The 21,825-nt window shown below is 45.5% G+C and overlaps 1 protein-coding gene across 5 annotated transcripts in view; it reads left to right on the top strand.

Annotated features, from left to right (window-relative positions):
- Window positions 1–20,916, top strand: part of LOC148028288 (uncharacterized) — a 341,703-nt gene extending 320,787 nt beyond the window's left edge. For 4 of the 5 annotated variants that reach the window (XM_087690091.1, XM_087690088.1, XM_087690089.1 and 1 more), the window contains 5 exons: window positions 17,417–17,498; window positions 17,582–17,665; window positions 17,777–17,848; window positions 20,363–20,490; window positions 20,597–20,916. In XM_087690091.1, the coding sequence (XP_087546217.1) occupies window positions 17,417–17,498; window positions 17,582–17,665; window positions 17,777–17,848; window positions 20,363–20,490; window positions 20,597–20,717 (487 nt within the window). In that variant the 3' untranslated portion in view covers window positions 20,718–20,916. The remainder of the gene's footprint in view (window positions 1–17,416; window positions 17,499–17,581; window positions 17,666–17,776; window positions 17,849–20,362; window positions 20,491–20,596) is intronic. The other variant, XM_087690090.1, reaches the window with a different exon arrangement.
- Window positions 20,917–21,825: the final 909 nt, after the last annotated feature.

The raw sequence follows: 21,825 nt of genomic DNA, 5'->3' as shown, positions 1-21,825 counted from the left end.
TATCAAAGCTTTATTACCACACAATGCCAAGAGATAGCCTTTTGTAACTTGCGACCATCGTCCAACTTCTTCAATGTTTGAGCAGTGCAATCCTAGTTGACAGAATCAAATGTCCACCTGTATAATGAGTACATTCTGTTATGTATGTCTAACATATTCTATACCAATATATGTGTTTGCAATGCTATCATTGATTCGTCATCTAGGCACAAAACCATATTGAGAGGATGCAATCCATCATGTAGAAAACTCTTGTTCAATTAGCCAACATTTTGATGACCAATCTATAAATAGTTTGCATCAAAGTTATTGGCCACCGATCAAAGAGAGATTACAATTGCTTTTGGGGGCTCCCTCCCGCCCCCCTCTCCTCGCCGTCGACTCCCTCCACATCCAGTTGCTTCCTCCCCCCGCAGCAACTTCCCCCCCCCCCGGTAGCACAACAATATGATTGGTAGGTTTCCAACAAGGACGTGAAAGGTGAGAAGGATCGAAGCTTGCACGCGAGCTATGGCGGGAGAGCAAGAGCAAGAAAGAGAGAGACAAGAAATGGGAACTCCAACAGTCACAATGTGTGACCGGGCCTTCCTTTATTCAAGCTGTCACTAAAAGAATAAAGAATAAAGTGACGTGACGGGCGCCCGCCACCTGCAGTGTGCAGTGGCGGGTACTGTCAGTGTAGTAATACACGGGGCGGCACGGCGGAGGCGCCTTTACCCCCAACAACCTCCCACTTAAAGGCGAATCTGCCCTAGTGAGAGAGAAAAGAAAAAGAAAAGACAGTACAAATGTACATAGGTACAAGGGATGAGGAAAGGTGACATCTCATCCAACGCCCATCAACCTCCTGAGGAAGGCAAAGCGCTCAGTAGTGAGGCTCTTCGTGAGCAAATCTGCAGGATTCTCGTCAGTGGAGATCTTGACAAGGTCAACAGACCTGTCCTCCACGACACCACGTATGAAGTGATACCTCACCTCAATGTGTTTCGTCTTCGCATGGAAGACCGGATTCTTAGCCAACTGAATGGCACTCATAGAATCCGAATGCAGTGTAGGTGTAGCATCAATCCCAAGGTCAGCAACTAGATGGCCTAACCATATGGCCTCCTTGCAAGCCTCAGTGGCTGCAACATACTCGGCCTCAGTGGTAGACAAAGCCGTACACTTCTGAACCCTGGACATCCAAGAGATAGCCCCTCCAGCATAGGTGAATACATAGCCAGAAGTGGACTTCCTACTATCTGCATGTCCTGCATAATCGGAGTCAGTGTACCCCACGACCCCTGTATCCTGGCTGCCATAGCAAATACACATATCTGTTGTGCCCTTCAGGTACCTCATGATACCCTTCACGGCATCCCAATGTCTGCTGCCAGGTGTAGCCATATAGCGTGCCACAACACCAACTGCATGTGCAATATCTGGACGAGTGGCTATCATGGCATACATCAAACTGCCCACGGCTGATGCATAAGGGATCTTGGCCATCTCGGCCCTCTGCTCATCTGTCTGCGGACAATCGGCCTGTGATACCTTCACATAAGAAGGTAATGGACAGCCAATAGGCTTTGCGTCCTGCATGCGGAAGCGCTCAAGGACTTTATGAATGTACTCCTGCTGTGAGAGATACAAAAGTCCCTGATGCCTATCGCGCTTAATGCGCATCCCAAGTATATGTGAGGCCTGTCCCAAATCCTTCATCTCAAAGCTCTTCTTCAGCTGAGATTTAAGAGCATCTAGCTCATCATGAGCTTTCCCTACTATCAGCATATCATCAACATAGAGTACCAAGATAAGCAAACTGCCATCACGGGCTTTCTTCGTGTAAAGACACGGATCCATAGCACTCCTGCTGTAGCCCTGTGACTGCATAAAGGCATCAAACTTATGATACCATTCCCTAGGTGCCTGCTTCAAGCCATACAAGCTCTTCTTCAACTTGCACACTAGGTGCTCCCTGCCAGGTTCTGCAAAGCCCTTAGGCTGATCCATATAGATCTCATCATGCAAGTCCCCATGTAGAAAAGCCGTCTTGACATCCATCTGATATAGATCTAAGTCAAGCTGTGCAACCAAAGCCAAGACTAAGCGCAGGGTGGTCATCTTAACCACAGGAGAGAAGACCTCATCAAAGTCCACACCATGTTCCTGCTTAAAACCCTTTGCTACCAATCTAGCCTTGTATGCCGGCTTGGGGTGTCCAGGGGTACTTTTCAGCTTGTACACCCACTTGCATGGCAAAGCCTTCTTGCCCTTAGGCAAGGCAACCAAATCCCAAGTCTCATTCTTATGCAGGGAGTCTATCTCAGACTGCATAGCCCTCTCCCAGGAGTGACTGTCACCCCTGCGCATAGCCTCATCATAAGTGAAAGGCTCTCCTGCATCTGTAACCAAAACATAATGCATAGAGGGCTGAAATCTGTCAGGTGGACGTCTATCTCTAGCAGACCGTCTCACCACAGGCTCTGCTGCCTGTCTAACACCCTCGCCCTGTGGAGAAACTGTTGCAGGCTGTACTACTGGCTGTGCTGGAGCTCTAGGCTCCTCCTGAAAGATCACTCTGCGGATCTCAACCACCTTCTCAGGCTGCCTATGCATCTTGTCTTCATGGAAGACGACATCATGGCTGCGTACTATTTTCCGCGCCTGCGGATCCCATAGGCGATAGCCCATCTCTCCTGACTCACCATAGCCAAGGAATATGCATTTAATGCTCTTTGGATCCAATTTACTCCTCTTGTCCTTGGGCACATGGCAGAATGCCTCACATCCAAAGACACGGAGATGCGCATAAGAGGGTGGCTTACCAGCCCAAACTTCCTCTGCAACCTGGAAATCCAATCCACTGGAAGGCGATCGGTTTATGACATGCACTGCCGTACTAACTGCCTCAGCCCAAAAACTCGGGGGTAGGCTTGCATGGCTAAGCATAGAGCGCACACGCTCCTGAATAGTCCTGTTCATGCGCTCAGCCAAACCATTCTGGGGTGGGGTGTAAGGGGCGGTCAACTGACGCTTAATACCCCTGTCATCACAAAACTGCTCAAAAGCATGCGAGACATATTCTCCCCCATTATCTGTCCTAAGGCATTTCAGCCTATACCCAGTCTGGTTCTCAACAAGAGCAAGCCATCTCTGAAAAACTGCCAAGACATCGGACTTCTGCTTTATGGGATAAGCCCACACTTTCCTAGAAAAATCATCAATGAAGGTAACGAAGTACTTCGCGCCACCCATAGACATGCAAGGCATAGGCCCACAAACATCGGAATGCACCAATGCCAAGGGCTCACTCATGAGTGGCCTACCCGATTTCTTATGCGTAGACCTATTCTGCTTACCATAAAGACAATGATCACACGAGTCAAAACATGCATAATCCAAAGGCGGAAGATACTGCAAACCAGATAACATTTTCATTCCTTTCAAAGACATATGCCCCAAACGGGCATGCCAAAGTGATACATGTGGGATAGAGCCCACTGCCAAAACATGGTCTACAGAAGACCCAGATACAACAAGAGGATAGAGGCTGCCATCCTTGGCGCCTCTAGCAAGCACAAGTCTGCCTTTGGTAATCTTCCAGGCAGAATCCCCAAAACAGACATGAAATCCTGCATCATCCAACTGTCCTGCAGACATAAGACTACGCGTAAGCGCAGGTACATGACGTACATCCCTGAGCAAAAAGGAACTGCCAGTGGAAAATTGCAACTGAATATCTCCACAGCCCACAATATCAAGAGACCTGTCATCTCCAAGTCTGACTGATCCAGATACAGTACGGTAAGAGTGAAACCACTCACGGTAAGGCGTCACATGGAAGGACGCACCTGAATCCAATAACCAGCACTGTGCATACATACTAGGTGTCTCAGTCAAGTGTGAAGCATCAGAAGAACTAGCTGCAAGTATAAACTCATCACCACCATCGGACTCTTCAGTCTGCGTGACATTAATTTCCTCAATCTTGACGTTGGACTTCGCAGGTACTATGCTGCGATCAGAGGACTTCTCCTGCACTTTATCTTTCCCCTTATCCTTGCGCTTCTCATTGCGCAACTCATGACACTGTGGTCTAATATGGCCCTTTTTCCCACAATGATGACAAGTGAGATTTGCATTGCGTCCACGCGACTTACTACGCGACTTGCCACCATGAGATTTAGACCGACCCTTCTGCGAGTCACGGCCTCGGCCATTACCACGGTCATACCTGTCATTCCTGCCTCTAACTGTCAAAGCATGACTACCACGAGAGGCATCCAAGTTTTTGCGATTCACCTCTTCCTGAAGAAGAGCACTCTCAACATCTGCCAATTTTAGAGTAGCACTAGAGGCACAAAGAGCAGTGCGGAATACATCCCATGACTCATTCAGAGTTCCAAGCAAGAAAAGAGGAGTTACTTCCTCTCCAAAGGTGATATCCTGCGAAGTCAGGTTCTTCAGTATAGCATGGAACTGGCTCAAGTGAGCAGACATAGTTGCATTATCCTTCATGCGCAGATCCATAAGCTGCTTCAACCAGTACATCTGACTCGCCGGACTTTTCTTATCATAAAGATTCTTGATCTTATTCCATAGATCCCATGCACTCTGTGCTTCCTCAAATACATTATAATGTACCTGTTCAGTGAGAGACAATACAATCGTGGACTTGCATAGCTCATCAAGTTCAAGCCAGTCGTCAATGTCCATAGTTTCAGGCTGCTCCCCACTCAACCGAAGTGGCTTAATCTGAGATTTCTGCACCAAAACCTGCCATATTTGACTCTTCCAGTAAGAGTAGTTGGTACCATCCAACTTTGTAATGTTAAAGATGGCACTATCATGCGAAGATGACGCCATTATACAGGCTGGAAATGCCCAAACAGTCCAAAACTGCTTGCTGTTTTACTGCAGAAACTGCCCAAAAATGACCAAAACGGGGTCCAAAGGGTGAGCAAAGTGTGCCAAAAGTTGCTGCCCACTTAGTACTAGGTGCGGTACACCAAATCAGGATATTTCAGCATGAAAAGTACACCTCAGTCCACCAATAACTGCTTGCTGTAATAAATTGCAGGTATGCAGTCTAGAGAGCAAACTGTCCCAAAATAGGATCCAATGTCAAGCAAACAATGCTAGGTCCAAAGCCGGCATGAAACGGACATAAGCAAGGCCAATGACAGTGAAAAGAACATGAGCTCAACACCAAGCATGTCAAAATAACATCTGCCAGTGAAAGGCACACCCCCAGACACTCTAGGCAAAGTGTTCCTGTAACTGCCAAAACCTGACACAAATAGGTATCTGCTCAAAGAGAAAGATCCAAATATGAGACTCAGCTCATAAGCATCCTGTGAACCAAGAGTACATCAATGCATATCCATAAAGATCGGAGTATGATCCCAAAGTCTCAATGTGTATGTAGCTGCTCAAGACATAAACTGCTTCAAATACATGTAAGTGCTCCAATAGCATGCAACTGTCAAAGGTCAAGAAAGCATGTAAAATGCTCCCACTGGCACAAAAGGCGTACAAAGCGAGCTCAGAAGCTCAAACAACCCAAGAGAAAGCACCAGTGATAAGTGACCCTGTCAATGCATCAAGCGCATCCAAGAGAGCATGACATACATGAAGCACCGGTCATATTAACCATGAAGCAATACATAAGCCCAAATAAGCTCTCGGTCAACTCAATGACATCCAAATAGCAACCAAGATCAGTGATCAAGTAAGCCGGGAATGCTCAAATACATCCAAATCCAAGCTCCAAATGTCGGTATGGCATACACGAACCAAATAGCATATGTCACGAACCAAAGCATGTAATGCAAAAGCCTAACTGTCAAGCAGAGACATGAGGCATAGGCGGTCCACGAGCATGCCGAGTCGGTCCAAATGCCAGTGAAGACGGAGCTAATGCGAAGCTCAAAAGCATCCCATAATCTCATACATATGCTCCAAGTCGTCCCCAAATGTCAGAGATATCATGCCAAAGCTCAAAGCATACATCCGGTATCGGTAGGTAAGTGCCAAAGCATGTAAAGTACCTTCAGCCCACTGTTATTCCAGCATGTATTTACTGTTCTAAACAGTAGATTTCAGCCCCAAATTCAAGCCAAAATCATGGTCAAACCAAATGCATACATCCCCAATACATCCGGGTAGGAAGTAGACCGCATACGGGCATCAAACAAGGTAACCGGAGTAGAGTATAAGCATTAAATGCCAATGCCAAGTGTGGCTGCCCTGTTTCCAGCACTGTATAACAGTAAATAACAGTCCCAAATCAGCCAATATTTCAAGCCAAAATCATGGCATAATCATGTGCATACATTCCCAAGGCACTAGGCATCATGTAGACCGCATACGGGCATCAAATAGCACAACCGGAATGGAGTATAAGCAACAAATGCTAATGCCAATGGTGCTGCCCTGTTTTCAGCCTGTTATGACAGTTTATGACAGTCCCAAATCTGAAGAAATCAGCCCCGAAAGATCAAGACCAATACCCAAAGCTTGAATGACATCAAACATGAAGTCTATAGCCCTCTTGATCAAGGTAGAGAGCAAGAAGCAATGGCCAAGTGTGGAGCTGAAGTAGATGAGTGCTCACAGCCTGGAAAAAATGATGCAATCTGCCCTGTTGGTGCTGAACTTGCTGTTGCTCCACATGGGCTGAAAAGGGGGTAATGGGGGGCTCAATGATGGCCCAAGGTAGGCACATACCAAGCCATGAAGGCCCAATGCAAAGGGGAGGGAAGATATGAGCTATGGAGCTCAAGAAGAGTGGCTGCCCTTTGTTCCTGCCCTGTTTCAATCTGAGAATACACTCAAATGCCTGCAAATGCTGAAGCAATACCTCAAGGGCAAGGCCCTGATGAAGCTCAAGAAGGCCAGGATGGAGCTCGGGAAGCCGGGGAGAGTCGGGAGCTCAAGAGGTCGGCTATGGCTGCCGGGATGGAGACCCAATGCGTGAAGCGAGTCGATGCGAAGGTCGGGAAGCACCGAGTCGAGCTCGAGCAAGAGAATGCCAAGCTCTGATACCAGTTGAAAGGTGAGAAGGATCGAAGCTTGCACGCGAGCTATGGCGGGAGAGCAAGAGCAAGAAAGAGAGAGACAAGAAATGGGAACTCCAACAGTCACAATGTGTGACCGGGCCTTCCTTTATTCAAGCTGTCACTAAAAGAATAAAGAATAAAGTGACGTGACGGGCGCCCGCCACCTGCAGTGTGCAGTGGCGGGTACTGTCAGTGTAGTAATACACGGGGCGGCACGGCGGAGGCGCCTTTACCCCCAACAGGACGCGCAATGGAAACCCCTAGTCAGACACCGGCACATTCTGCAAGTGCCCCCTAGTCAAACACCTCACGCATCATCCTCTCTAAGGAACAACTCTTAGTCGTCCGGACCACAGAGTTGGAGCTGAAAGAAACAGAGATATTTGGTCAGGTCGTTGGACACTCCCCATCGAGGGCCCAGTTGTGGAACTGGCTTCACTCCACACTACGCATTGGCACAGCATAGATCGTGGAGGCAGTCCTCATGGGCTAAGGAATCTTCATGGTTTAACTCACCTCAGTGGACGCAACTCGTGAGTTAGTGGAGAGCTCGCCCTATGCCTCCACGAAGGGGGTCATCTACATGGTTCCCTGGTATAGTGGCTTCACAGTGGAGACATTTGCGCTCCACAACAATTTTCGCAGGAACCCAATCACTCTACTTTTCCTTGAACTGGTGGTAGAGTACCACCAATTAGTGGACTTTGGATGGCTCTTTGGCATAGTTCTTCCTGCCTCCTTCACGGATGCAGCGACAGTTGCAAGAGTCCCAAAGGTATGAGTGGCGGTGAAGGACACAAAGAGTATACCAAAGTTCTGGGAGATTGAGACAAGAGGTCACTCCTTTAGGCAGCAGGCCATTGTGACTAGGCAACCAACGTAGTGCCTACGTTGTCACGACTTTGGGCATCAGGCAGCAGATTGTACGCGTTTCAAAGCCAAGGCGGCTCTGCCGATAGGCCCACAGGTGGACATTGATGGCTTCACACGAGTCCAAAGACAACAGAGAGGGAGACGACAGGGGGGTCGCAGCCAACTCCTCAAACCCAGCCTCGGAAGTAGAAAGCAGGAGGGCGGGCGATGCCTCCTCGGCAGAGCACTCCGCAATCCTCCCCTTGCTCGCCCCACCCGGCAAGACCGCAATCCCCCACATCCACCACCTGCACCACAGACTACCTCACCTGAGATCCCACACCCCCCACACCCACCCACCTCCCATGCCCCCTTTGACCCTTGCCCACAACCCCCCCCCCCCTCCCAGGACCACTAGTCCTCCCCCCCCACACCCACCACGTGCCTCTAACCATCCCCCGACCCTCTTCCCCCCCACCACCTCCCCTGCCGAGTACTCCCCCTAATCCGCACCCAGTTCAAGTGATTTCCCCCAAACCCACCCCCGCTCCTCCCACAGGAGGTGAGGGGCCACACACATCTACATCCTCCTCGCGCTAGCAGTGCTCGCCCTCCCACACAGCCACCAACTCATTTGCCCGTGCTACCTGTCACACTTTCGCGAGACAGACACAGCTGTTGCCACGAGAGTTTTTTTGCGTTGGCCCATGGTCTTACCTGAGAGTTGCGGAGCGTGGAGAGTTTCCACTACCACTCAAGGTGGGGATTTTCGTGGTGCGTAAGTCAAGGAGAGACAAGGTCCATCTACTAGCACCACCGAATGGACCAAACTACGCTTTTTTCCTTCAGTCCTCTCACTCGGAGGATTGGACAACGACATAGATAGAGGGGGAGCTGAAGAGTCAAGTGGCGGACCACACCTCCCAGTGGATGGGAGAGAAAGGACTAGCATTGTTTGCACAGCAGTGGCCTAGTTGCATGATGGACATTAATTGGTGGGCTCGTACTAAGGTTCCACACTTGAGCATTATCTTTTGAGCCCCTCCACAGTGGAGAGCTCCGTGGGATGTGATCGAGTGGTCCCTAGCACAGGCGGCCCGTTTCTACCAGTGTACAGAGTCACGACTCTAAGCATGGCTAATAGATGCATTGATAGTATCACTTGGAGCATCTATCACCCCTATGGTCCACCGACCGAGGGCCACCATGGGGAACTGCAGTTCGCTGTCCAAACCGGCAGCAAAGCATACTTGTATATGCCCCATAGTTTTTCCTCCTCATTGGCAGCCTCCACACCGAACTGATGCTTGTTTGGTCAATCACAGGTTTCCCCATGAGCTTGCACCTTGCATATTGGAATGTGAATAGTTTCCACTACAGTGGGGCACGTGGTTCCAAGAAACTGATTGTTCGGCAGGAGCTGCAGCTGCTCTTGCCGGACGAATCGGCATCTTACTTCTACAAGAGCACAAGCTTACTCCCACCTAGGCCCAGCGGGTTGGGAAGGTACTCTCGGGAAACTCACACACTTACTGGGAGCATGCCATAGGTGCCCATGGCAGGAGTGGAGACGTATGCATCTCTATTGGCCTGAGTCTCACCGCTTGTGTACGAGACCATGGGACGATAGTAGCAGGGAGGGTTTCATGGATCAGATTGGATATTGGGGACTCTGCCTTGGAGTCCTCAATATCTATGCCCCTATGGAGGTTAGGGCACACAACAAGTTTTGGGTGGAGATCGCAAATGGACCCCCAGAGGTAGACTCCTGGATCGTTGGAGGAAGCTTCAACAACCTGGAGGCTTTGGAGGACCAACAGGGAAGAGGCAAAAACTACCAAGGCATGGCGGGGGAGGAGCAAGAGGCATGGGAGGTCTTTCTACTGGCAGTGAGAGCACACAATGCTTGGAGAGACCCTGCCTTCCATAGAAGGGAGAGGTCGATGGACTTCTCTTGGGGATACAGGCGGCTAGGTGGAGTCCCACTGGAACAGTTGGACAGGTTTTATGTGGGAGAGTGGGGAGGTTCTCGTGGAGGCCAGATTGAGTAGTTGGTGGGCACCACGCTATCCGATCATTGCCCGATTCTCCTGGCACTTAAACCCCCAGCGTCTTCCCTAGACACACGATCATGTCAGATCCCTAACTTGATCTATAGGAAGAAGGAGGTGATGAGACAGATAGAGCAGATTTGGACCAAGGAGTGGGGCAGGAGAGACTAGATTGCAGAGGAGGTTACAGAGATCCTAGCCAAGTCGAGCACAATCTGCCAAACGGCTGCCATACAAGCCAGGCAGCAGTGCTGGGAGAAGGAGAGAGCACTCCACCGGGACCTTGCAGCCATGCAAAGATTATTACAAGAGGTACCAGGGATCCCACCCTCCACGCACAGGAGGTGCGCGCATCAGCAGCCATTGCTAGCCTAGAGGACAGGCGTTCAGAGTTCTCTTTCCGCACCTCAGTAGCCTTTTGGGCGTGGAAGGGGGACATGATGTGCAGGGAGTTCTTCCAGGTGCACCAACCTCGCACCGCAATAGAGCAAATACGCAGTCTTCAGGATCAGTATGAGAGGACTCATTCTAGCCCAGATGAGGTGATGGAGATTGTCACCGACTACTATAGGCGCCTTTTCCAGCAGGAGACGGCCTCAGCTAGAGGATAGCAATGTAGATAGCAGGTTTGGGATCACATCCTGTCCCTCGTCACAGAGGAGATGAGACGCTCCCTCCTAGCCCCCTTTAGAGAGAATGAACTAGAGGAGACCTTTCATACACAGGATGGGTAAAAATTCCCGGGAGAGGACGGCCTCTCTAAGGCCTTCTTCACTACCTATGGGGAAGTGGTGAAGGACCCCCTACTGATGGCCTTCCAGGAGATTTTCACTTCAAGACAGATGCTAGGGAGTCTTTTAGCAGGCCTTATCAGTCTTCTCCCCAAAGTGGGAGACCGGTTGGAGCTTTCCTAATGGAGACCGATCACCTTATTGTCAGTGGCCTATAAGGCACTAGCAAAGATGATTGGTAGACGACTACGCCCCGTGCTTCCAAACATCATCCATGATACACAGACAGTCTTTGTCCAGGATAGGAGCATCCTAGACAATGTATTTACCTTCTTCGAGGCAATAGAGTGGGCTCAACACAGTGGGCAAAGATTGGCCGTACTACTCTTGGATTTCGAGAAAGCTTATGACAAGATGGACTGGGATTTCCCAGAGGGCACCATGGTGAGGTTGGGTTTCCCCCAGGTTTAGATCCGCAGGGTCTCCGTACTCTACAGATCGGCCACCAGTAGGGTCCTCATAGATGGAAGGCGAGGGAAGGATTTTTGGCTGGAGAGATCGGTCCGACAGGGCTGCCCCCTAGCCCCATACTTGTTCCTACTCTTTGCAGTGGTAATGTCTCACTTCCTTAGGTCACGTGTGAGCAAATTATGCGGCCTCCGACTTTAAGTGAGAGAGAAGACTAAGTTGTTAGACTTAGAGTATACAAATGACACAACACTCTACATAGAGGACGATGAGTTGATGCTAGAGAGAGTGAGGCTGGCTCTTGAGGTATTTTGTTGTGCAGTGGGAGCAAAAATCAATTGACGAAAGTCGGTTGGTTTCCTCACAGACCCGAACTCTAGTACAGAGTGGGGCATCCACCTAGGATTTAGATGGGTGAGTAGAGAGCAGACCATCCAGTATCTAGGGTTCCAAGTGGGACTCGACATCACTCCTTCCCAACAGTTTCTTCTGGTCCTTGATTCTATTCGGAGGAAGCTGATCTACTGAAGCACAGCTCGCCTCTCACTAGCCGGCCAAGCCCTGGTGGTCAACTAAGTCCTAGCGACGGCCTAGTACATCGCCTCATGTTCGTGCTTCTCCTCATCTTGCGTAGTCCACCTTCGCCACCTAGTGCGGAATTTCCTTTGGTCAAGGTCAGATGGCTCTAGGGATTCCAAGGCCAAGGTGGCGTGGGTGACCATCATACGCATCGGTCAGAGGAAGGGCTTGGGATCATATACCCAGAGTATCAGAGTATGGCCCTCTTGGGCAAGCTAGCTGTTCACGGCCTCACACCACGCAGACAGACCTGGAAAGTCTTATTACAGGAGGGTCTTCAGGATTGTAGACCGAGACTTGATGGGGAGTGGAGGCCGTCCCTGAGATGGATCTTCACATCAGCCCAGATCATCTTTTCTACACAGCTTACTCCACATGTGGTAGGGCCTCCATAAGGCCCTAATCCAGAGCCCCCCAGGCTGCTAGGAGGAGATAGACCGTCAATCGGTGATCTGGAACCCCCAGGTCAAAGATCAGGAAGGGGCGCAGATTGGCGAGCGCCCCCACATGTAGTGGGTTGGTTGGGAGGCGAGCCTCGTACCATCAAGACTTGGCAAGAGGTGTACAGGATGGCAAACGAGGAGATACTACAGCATATATCAGCCTGCTAGAGAGAAGTGGAGTTGAGAAGAAGGGAGATAGACGCAGCGATATCTCTAGAGTGGCTTGCTCCCCTGATACGAGAGCCGATAGAGCCCAAGGAAGTATGGGCCGCTAGGTTTTCACTAACAACCATGCCTCTACAGGTGGTAGGTAGAGTGGGCGATGCCCCGCAGGGGATTTTCTTCACCATTCAAGAGGGGGGCATCTGGCCCTTGACAGAGGGCAGCAGGATGAGGGGATAGCTGCCCTTTCATGGAGGAGGATTTGGGTGGTGGGCCTTTACGAGAAGACATGGCGACTCGACCCCTATGTTTTCTGGAGGGAGCTCAGGGAGTGGCGCCTTTGGATCTTGGAGAGCAGACCACTTGATGAGCTGGAGTGGGATCCAGGAGAGTGGCTATGGCTGGCCACTACGGTCACCAAGAAGCCACGGAGGTTCCTGAGGTACACTGCAAGGATTGGCAAACACATACTGATGCAGGAGGATATGGATTGGGTGCCATCACGTAGCAGGCACTGGGCAGAGCATAGCATCACGAAGCCTTTCCGACGAACTTTGTGGCGCCGCCTATTGGATAGCTGGAGGCCAAGAAGAGTATCGTATTTTTTATGGCTGGTGGCACATGGAGGCTTGGTAGTGGGAAGTTGGCTTGCCCAAATGCAGGAGGGAGGCTGTAAGTGCTGCACATAGCAGCCTCTGAAAGCCTCAAAGCACTACCTTTGGTCATGTGAGGAGGCGCAGCTCGTGTGGAGAGGAGTATGCCGCATCTCAACACAGTGGTGTTGAAGCTATATGGTTCTCAACAAGGACATGGATCCACCTCCTTGGAATTATCTTCTGACTCCCCTAACGAGGCTATAGATGGAACATCAGCAGATGAAAATGCTGTCAAACAGATCCTTCCCAAGAAAACAGTAGCACGTTCCTTATCAATGGATACTGTAAGCCAACTCCCAAGAGATGCAAAGCCATTATCAATGGGTGAATACTTCCTTCCTGAACCAGGAATGATTTCCGAAATCACTTTTGACAGTGAGGTAGAAGCATGGATGTATTGCTCTCCCTATTACATGGCCATAGCAGCCATGAGTTTACATATTAAGAGCTTGAGGATAGAGGGGACGGAGAGCTTGAGAGTGGTGGTAGGGTGGAGATAGGGAGATGGAGATAGGGAAGGAGAGCTTGAGGAGAGTTTGAGAATAGAGAGCTCCAAAGCTGAGCCTGAAATTTGAATTTGAAATTCGAGAGGGAAAAAGAGGAAGAGAATATATGCTAAAAAGAGAAAAGAGAGGGGGGGGGTGGCGGCGCGTTGTGTGCGGTTGCTGCTATATATGTACACGTGTGGGAGAGGAAGCCTAAACAACATCTACAACTACCCCAAAAGTAACCCTAAATGGTCACACAAACAGGCACTTTAAAACAGTCAAACCATTTCCAGCAAAGGTGATCAGACATGTTGTACTAGACGAGAAATCGGACAAGTCAATCTGTCCATTGGACCTGGACAACTAGGGTTTAAAGAATGGCTAAAACTTGTGGAAAATGAAACAGGGAAAAGTATGAAGAGATGCAAAATTGCGCTCATCAAACAATGAATAATACAGCCCACCAGTATGTGATGCAAATAATATATTGTGCCATTAAAAATTACCCTTCTACGATTGCTTGATAATGGACACAACTTGTGAATGAACAGGAGCAGAGTTCCATGGCAATTGCACAAATCAATTAAGGCCGATGCATCATGTTCTAAACTTCAAGGAATCCTGAATCGTCAATTAACATTTTCTTAACTAAAGCCATAAAGAGAACCAATTCATAGGCAACTATTAGTGCAAAGGCCAAACACAGAAGTCTGGAGGATGACTGATTATGACAGAACGATGTCTGGCAGCTAAGTGGCAGTAGCATTGCAGGCTGGAAGCAAAATATATCAGCACTAAGGTGGCTGGAAAAAGCAAATATAGCAATATACAGTCTGGCAGCAAGTAGATGCAGATTATGGCAAGTGAAAGCAAAATGCAGTTGTCTAGGTGATGGCAACAACAATTTGAACCTGGCAATGGATGGGATAGACCAAGTACGAACAGGACAGCAGCACCTGGGGGCCATAGCTATGATGGCAATGAGAAGCTAATGATGGCAGCATAGAGAGGGTGAAGAGCTAGAACTGATGAAAGTAGCAACGATAGTCATTCCCTCTTTGTGGAATTTACCAAGCCAATTGTCCTACCAAAATTTTAGAAACTCAAGTTTATTGATAATTCTTTTGGGTTGTATTATGACCAGAAATATGCCAGAAAAAGATTATTTGCCACCATAGTGTTCTCCTCAATCTATAATTAAAAATAAACATTAATAACATTTTTTATATGTGATAATACTTAATTTTCAAAAAACATTGAAATATAACCAACCTGTGCACATTTTCAAGAAGATCCGTAAATGACTTATACTTATTGAACATGTCATCCTTAAAAGAAAATAAAATATATCAGTCAAATGATCCAAAAAAATTTATTGAACATGATTACAAATATCATACTCACTATATCAAAATTATCATCAATTTCTATATGATCTGCATCATTTTGTGTATGTGGAGGTAATTCTAGATGATAAACATCCTCAATCTCCATCTTGTTTAAAAGAAAACTAAGTAATCAAATAAATTGCATAAATATTGCAAAAAATAATGATTTGTGATGTGCATCATACTTTTGTTGACAAACCTCTAACGCATTACATGTATTATGATTCAAATCATCCTTTTCTTCTTCAATAGAGGCTTGAGATAACTACAGTGTAAAAAGATACAAAAAATAACATCAATACAATTTGTATCAATGCAATTATATCATCAAAATTATAATTTAAAAAAGCATCACTCCAAAAAGGTAATAAAAATCTTGAAATAAACTTGTTGAACTTCTTGATCATCTCTTCTCCAACCATAGAATTACTTGATTTCTACAAAAAACATTGCATTATAAGTAAGATAAAGACTAAATTAGGCTGTAGTACATGTAAAAGAACGTACCATAGAGGAGCTCCTCATCAAGCGTTTCATCTTTTGTTTCTTTTACTTTATCTTTGTTTGCGTATTCATTGCATTTTCTAGGCGGCCTAATGAGAGGTTGCTACAGTTGCTACAAAAGATTTTGTATGCGAAATTGCTCATTTGACATGACCATTGCACCATGTACATGTGAAGATCCCAAAGCAATAATAAATTTGTTGCATTTTCTAGGCTGCCTAATGAGAGGTTGCTACAATTGCCACAAAATATTTTGTATGCAAAATTGCTCGTTTGACATGACCATCTCACTGAGAACATGTGAAGATCCCAAAGCAACTCTTAATCGCTGAAATGCTATGATGGATGACTCGAAAACTACCTATTTTCTCTTTTGCCTCTTATCTATAGGCTATGCATGTGATTCCCTTTCATACTTTTCCCCCTTCCCCCAAAGATAGTCCATATGAGTAAAAATAGTGAAGCTTTCCAGAAAGGAAAGCTTGGAAGCTTATCCCAATTACTCTTAGGACTTCTACCTTAATATTTCTCAGATTTCTAGCTTAGTATCTCAATGAATACTACATTGGTGACAAGTTTATAAATGTTCTCAATCCAATAAATTCTACACCAATGTAGAATTGAACCTAGAACGCTATAATAGCTTTGACAAACTTATTCTTCTCCTCCAAGAGTGTAAGCTCACCTACAAGAGTCCATAAGGTACTCCCACATAGTTTCTAAGTACCTGTTGGGAGTCCTATATCAGTCAGTACCCAAGATCACAATGGGGGATGTGTGCACCTCAGTCTGAACAAGCATCCTCATTTGTGTAAGAGATCATTTACAAGCATGGAGGCTGAGCACTCTGGGTTAGACTGAGTGTTTGGTTCTTGGAAGACCCACAACATCTATATTTCCCCATACATTGGAGAGAGTTCTGCTGTGTTGCCATGAGTTGTGGCAAACATTCTGAAGGTTGACTTGTGTATTGTCTAGGGAAACACTTCAGGACTTCCGAGGTCCAGCAAGGGTGCTGATTTCAAGTGCATTGCAAAGCTTTCTCTCACAAGGAAAGAGAAATGTCTTCATGGGCTACCAGTGAATGAGTGGCTGCTTCTTGGACAGTACAGCAAGTTCTATGCAGAACAGTGCATGGGGACTTAATATTACACGTTATGAAGACAATCACCTTTGGAGAACCAATCACACCATTGGCAGACCCTTTGAAAAGGTTACTTCCCCTTGAGGAAGACCTTAAAGAAGGCTTTAGAGGAGCAACAGTTATAGTGAATGGGTTCCATTATGGCTCTTGTTTGCCATATTTGCAGACCTTGCATCAATTGCAGTATTGTATGTTTGTTCGAATCATTAGATTTCATCATTTTCTAGGTTTCTTTGATGGATAGCATTGGCAATCCATCATTTTAGTTTTGCATATTGTGTATTTCTCCATATATGATTTGCCATACTCTAGTTTTGGGAAATGTCGAAATTTTGAAGGCTGAAATGGAAAGAGGAAGAAAAACAGAAACAGAAACTTTGAAATGGCAAAAGCATAGAGTTTCAGGTGTTTCCAGTAACTATGATCTGCAACAGATAAAATTATTTGAGCTGAAAGTACAACCCTGTTACCGCACAACTGTACCTTGTTTAACTCTGGAACAGATGAAAGTTAAGCTGCGACTACACATTAGGTCCTGCAATGGGCTCCAGCTTCTGCCAAATTCTGTTAGTAACCTTGCAGAAAGGTCTAATCTGACAGTTGAGTGCATCTCTCCTCAGAGGAGAGTCACTAAAACAGCTGATCCAACAAATAGAGTTCAGGGCTCACAGATGATCATGGGGGTTACTGACAGCATTCTCAAGTCTTACAACAGCTCAAAAAGCTGCAGGAAGTTGCCAGCCTCTTTTACTCCCAGCAATTTGTGTTTCAAGAATTTGCCGGCATGTATGTAACATGCTATATAGAGTTTACTCTGTATTTGGAATCTTTCATAGTACTTTTTTTTTTTCTAACTTTCAATTTTTCGGTCATCACATGCTCTTAGAATGTCTTTACACCTTAACAGATTTGTGGAGTTATATGTGAACTACATACTTGAGGAGTCTATAAAAGACCAATTCGCATCCTTCAACAAGGGTTTCCAGCTGGTTATTTCATAACTTGCTTCTCTATTTCTTGATGGTTTAGTGACCTCCAGGTTTAACTTTCATCTTGGGATTTTCTTATGCAGGTGTGTGGTGGTCCTGCTCTGTCTTTATTCCATTATGAAGAGCTGGAGTTGGTCATTTGTGGCCTTCCTCATTATGACTTCGATGTGAGCAAACTGTACTCTTTGTAGATGAATAAAATCTTCAAGCAACAAGAGTTTACAAAGCTGAATCTTTTATCAATTTTTCCTTTGTAAACGGTTTCTTATATTACGCAGGCACTAGAAAAAGTCACCATTTATCAAGGCTACACAAAAGACAGCCAGCTCATCGGATGGTTCTGGCAACTGGTAAGGCAGCTGCAAACTCAATATCTAAAGTGCTATCTTGTCATGTGTGTTCATATTCAAAGATGTAGTGGGAATAGGATGACTAAAAAGCCCACCTTTACTACCCACTCTTTTAGGTTGCATTTATGACTTCTTGAAGGACCTTTGAACCAACAACTGCAGCTTTCAGCCAGTTAAGGATGATGATTACATACTATTATCAACGAGCATTGATAGACAATGCAAAAGGCAGTCAGTAAATCTGAACAATATCATATGCTATCAACAGCAAATTCCTGTTTATTGGTCACATTACTCCAGTAGGATATGTCTGGAGACTGTAGCTTTGGACAAGCTTTGCAAACAGTAGAATCAAAGTGAGAGGTTCCATAAGTGATCAGTGTTGAAATTTTTTGCCTCCGTTTTGAACATTCCACCTTGTTTAGTCACTATTTGTGCATTCTGGATTGTATGCTTCAAGGATTCTGATGTATTCTACCCTAGACTCCATAATGCCCTTCAAATAGCTATCTCCGAATATGCATGTTATGTGCTCGACCAATCCTCCATTTATGCAGTCCACTAGTAATGCCTCCATCCTCGTCTCTTTTGTGAGAGTATTATTCCATTGCATACTGCCTCTTACAAAGAGCTTCTAAAAATACTTGGAGAGAAACACCAGCAGTAAGAAACAAATCAATTAGTGGCTGTCAACCAGAATTACATGCAGTGGAAACAACAATGGCAACAGCCAACCTTGACACAGTGGCAACAACTCAAGACTAGGAAATGGAAGCAGCTAGAGACAGTTTGGAAGTGTCAAACACCTAAACCTCTTCACTAAAATTACAAAAGGGGAAACTTTGAGAGGCTAAATTGTATAACTTGACAAAGGTAATGAGAAATCCAGCCAACTAGCACTAGATGAAAGAAGCCATAAGCTGATATATGGTCCAAATATAGGAGATGGGTGAAATGGAAAGGTTGATGGATTTTCCAAGTTGTAAGGCTACGGAAAAGCCATTTGCTGTGACTACGCTGGAAACACCCTCATTTGACCACCAAGTTAAGACCTTCGCAACTCTGCTGTTGTACTTTTGCTACAACCTACAGCTCACTCTGGCAAGCTGTGTGCAGCTGGTGATACAGTAACACCAAAGCACTCCAGCTATTAGAATCAGAGGTCACCAGGTCTTGTCACAGCCATTGGAACATCGTAGATGCTGCTGCAATGATTGTCAGCTGGTATCAAGAGCTTGTTTTCGTGCTTTGCGTGCATATTGTGTTCCCTCAGTCCTCTGTTTGTCGCAGCTCAACATCTCGTTATCACTCTATCCATCTGCAATTATCTCACATGGCCAGAAGGAGTAGACTCTCCTAGTTAAATTGATACTTCAAATCAACCATCTAATGAAGCAAGGTATTTTAATGGGAGCAACAATAACTAATGACTTATGAAGTAGTTGCATCCTTTCACTACCCCACTTGTACACACATTGCGAACATCCTGTAGGTTACCTGAACCGAGCCAATCATTACAACTGATAGTGTGGAATAAGGGTGGTTACACAGCCTCGGGCGGCTGGGTTATGTGCAAGTTGTCTATTGCTTTGATTACACACTAAACTGCGCCTAAATATTTCACCAAAAGGCAGTTGGCCCATTGGTAATGAATTTGAGGTGTGGGGACTGGTGGAGGTTCAATTCTTGTCAAACCCCGTGCTCTTTTTTAAAAAAAGTGTTGTCGTCTTGTGCATTGGGTGCACCTCGATTTTGGGACGGGGGAGATCCCCTGCCCAGAAGTGTCCGCCAACCGCAAAAATCGGGCCCAATGACCTTTTGACACGTAGTGCAGCGGACGCCTCTTTTTCCACCTCCTGTCCATCCATAGCCTGGTGTGTAACCGGCCTAAGTCTAGGGATTGTCACGATGACATGGCCTGAGGCAATAGAGCCCGTGACTTCGAAGAGGGGTCGATGAATGCCCCACAAATGTGAGGACGATTAAATATGCCCCACAAATACCCTGAACTTTCCAAGTACTTCCCATGTTTCTGTAGTGTTAACACTCTTTGGACCAATCAAATTCACACATGAGCAGTAAATAAGCAATGTTACCAAGTCTTTTGCAAGATTGCAACAAGCACATCAATCTATTAGCAGGTGAGACCACTATGATTGTGCTGCTTTTGTGTATTCCCCTTTGCACTAGGTGGGACGGGGCTTTCATGGAATGATGTGCAGCATATTATTCTCCCATGCATCTTATGGATGTCAGTGGAGATTCTGATAAAAGCAAATGCAGCAAATAGGCAAATGAAAATTCACTAAATAAATAAATAAATAACATCTTATTTTGATAGCAATGAATAAATTATCATAAACATCATAGACTATATTCACTATTTGTTCATCTTTGAAATATGTAACTTAAAGTAGTCTCATTCACTAGATTGTTCTTTTTCTCAGCTACAGCAAGGATGTCTTTGGGTGGTAGGGCATGTATACTGATGTTTCTATCAATGTTTTATTTCAGGTGAAAGAGATGACTTTGGAAGAGAAGAAATCCCTTTTATCTTTTACCACTGGAAATGATAGAGCGCCAGTTGGCGGCTTGGGCAGCTTAGAATTTGTCATTCAACGGAATGATGGAGACACTGATAGGTACAACATAGTAATAAAATAATTGGCACATTGCTAGCATTATTACTGTTCACAATTGGCATCTGACCTATTAATACATTTATGTTCATATTGGCTTGCTGATTAGGTTACCAACATCACACACATGCTTCAATGTCTTACTATTGCCAGAATACAACTCAAAGGCAAAGCTTGAAGATAGATTAAAGCTGGCCATCTCCAACTCAACTGGGTTTGGTCTGCAATGAGCAGCTTCTTACCTACATGCATAATGTTCTTTGTTTTGTGTAAATCCTTTTTTTGTAAATAATATATATTTATATATACATTTTTATATAAGGCCCTCATACATTATGTTAGCATCCCATTTTATTTTCAAACCAAACAAATTACACAAAATAACAATTGTGTTCTTTATTGTTTGTAATGCTATGCCAATATACCTTTTGTATGGTTGAAATGTCTTGAGATCTCATTTCGCTCATTTCTTCAAGCAAGCAAGGAGTTGGCTTTTATAAAGCTGGTCATAATTTGTCGAATTTATACCTTATTATGATATTACCTCCTCAAGCAAGAGTTGTAGAAAAGGTTCAAACAAGAGTATTGCAAATATTTTGAGACATTCATGGATAAGTGCACACAATTTGAGCTTGCCACCTTGAGCCCTAGAGTTTGATGTTCAAATTCTAAAATTTTTCCCAACCCAAGAGATTAGGCAATACAAAATTTACTTACTCTTTCTTCTTTTTTTGAAAAGGATTTTAAATTAATGAATAGAAATGACATAGAAAGCCAAAAGACTACAAAGACATGAGAAGGGAATCACAGAGCAAGCACAACCAGGGTGGTCGGAAGAATTTCCATTCACAAAGCAACCTTCTCTATGAGGATCACACCAACCAAAACCATGGAACTCCAAGGAAGCTTCTTTGAAAGACGTTTTTTTTTTTCCCACTCTCTTATATAGAAAATCAATTTTCTTTGAATTATCAAAGCTCAAGCTTTAAGCTTTTAAAAAAAAAGACTTAAATTTCAAATTTTAACGACGATGGCGACAGTGTGAACTAAAGGGCGCCGATTCTGTCGTCAACATCCTCTTATACCAGACGTTTTTTTAAAAAATTACGTTAAGTTTTTTTTAATTAAAGCTTAAGGCTTTAAAAGCTTACTAAAGCCTAAAGCTTTACTAAGGCTCAAAATCCCTAATTTTTAACTCTCTTCCATAGCGGCAGTTCCCACAGGTCTAAACACACACTTGACTTAACTCCTTTGGAAGCCTGTGTTTACACTTGTGGACTAATAGAGCCAGATTTCAGCAAACAGTTTGCAACACGTAGTCTACACGTAAGATTATCT

Source organism: Lygodium microphyllum, chromosome 12 (assembly GCF_053477565.2).
Source record: "Lygodium microphyllum isolate KBCC chromosome 12, Lygodium_microphyllum_v1.1.10, whole genome shotgun sequence".
Classification (NCBI taxonomy): Eukaryota; Viridiplantae; Streptophyta; class Polypodiopsida; order Schizaeales; family Lygodiaceae; genus Lygodium; species Lygodium microphyllum.
Note: the sequence above shows the minus strand (reverse complement) of the source record. Positions and strands in the feature narration are given on the sequence as shown.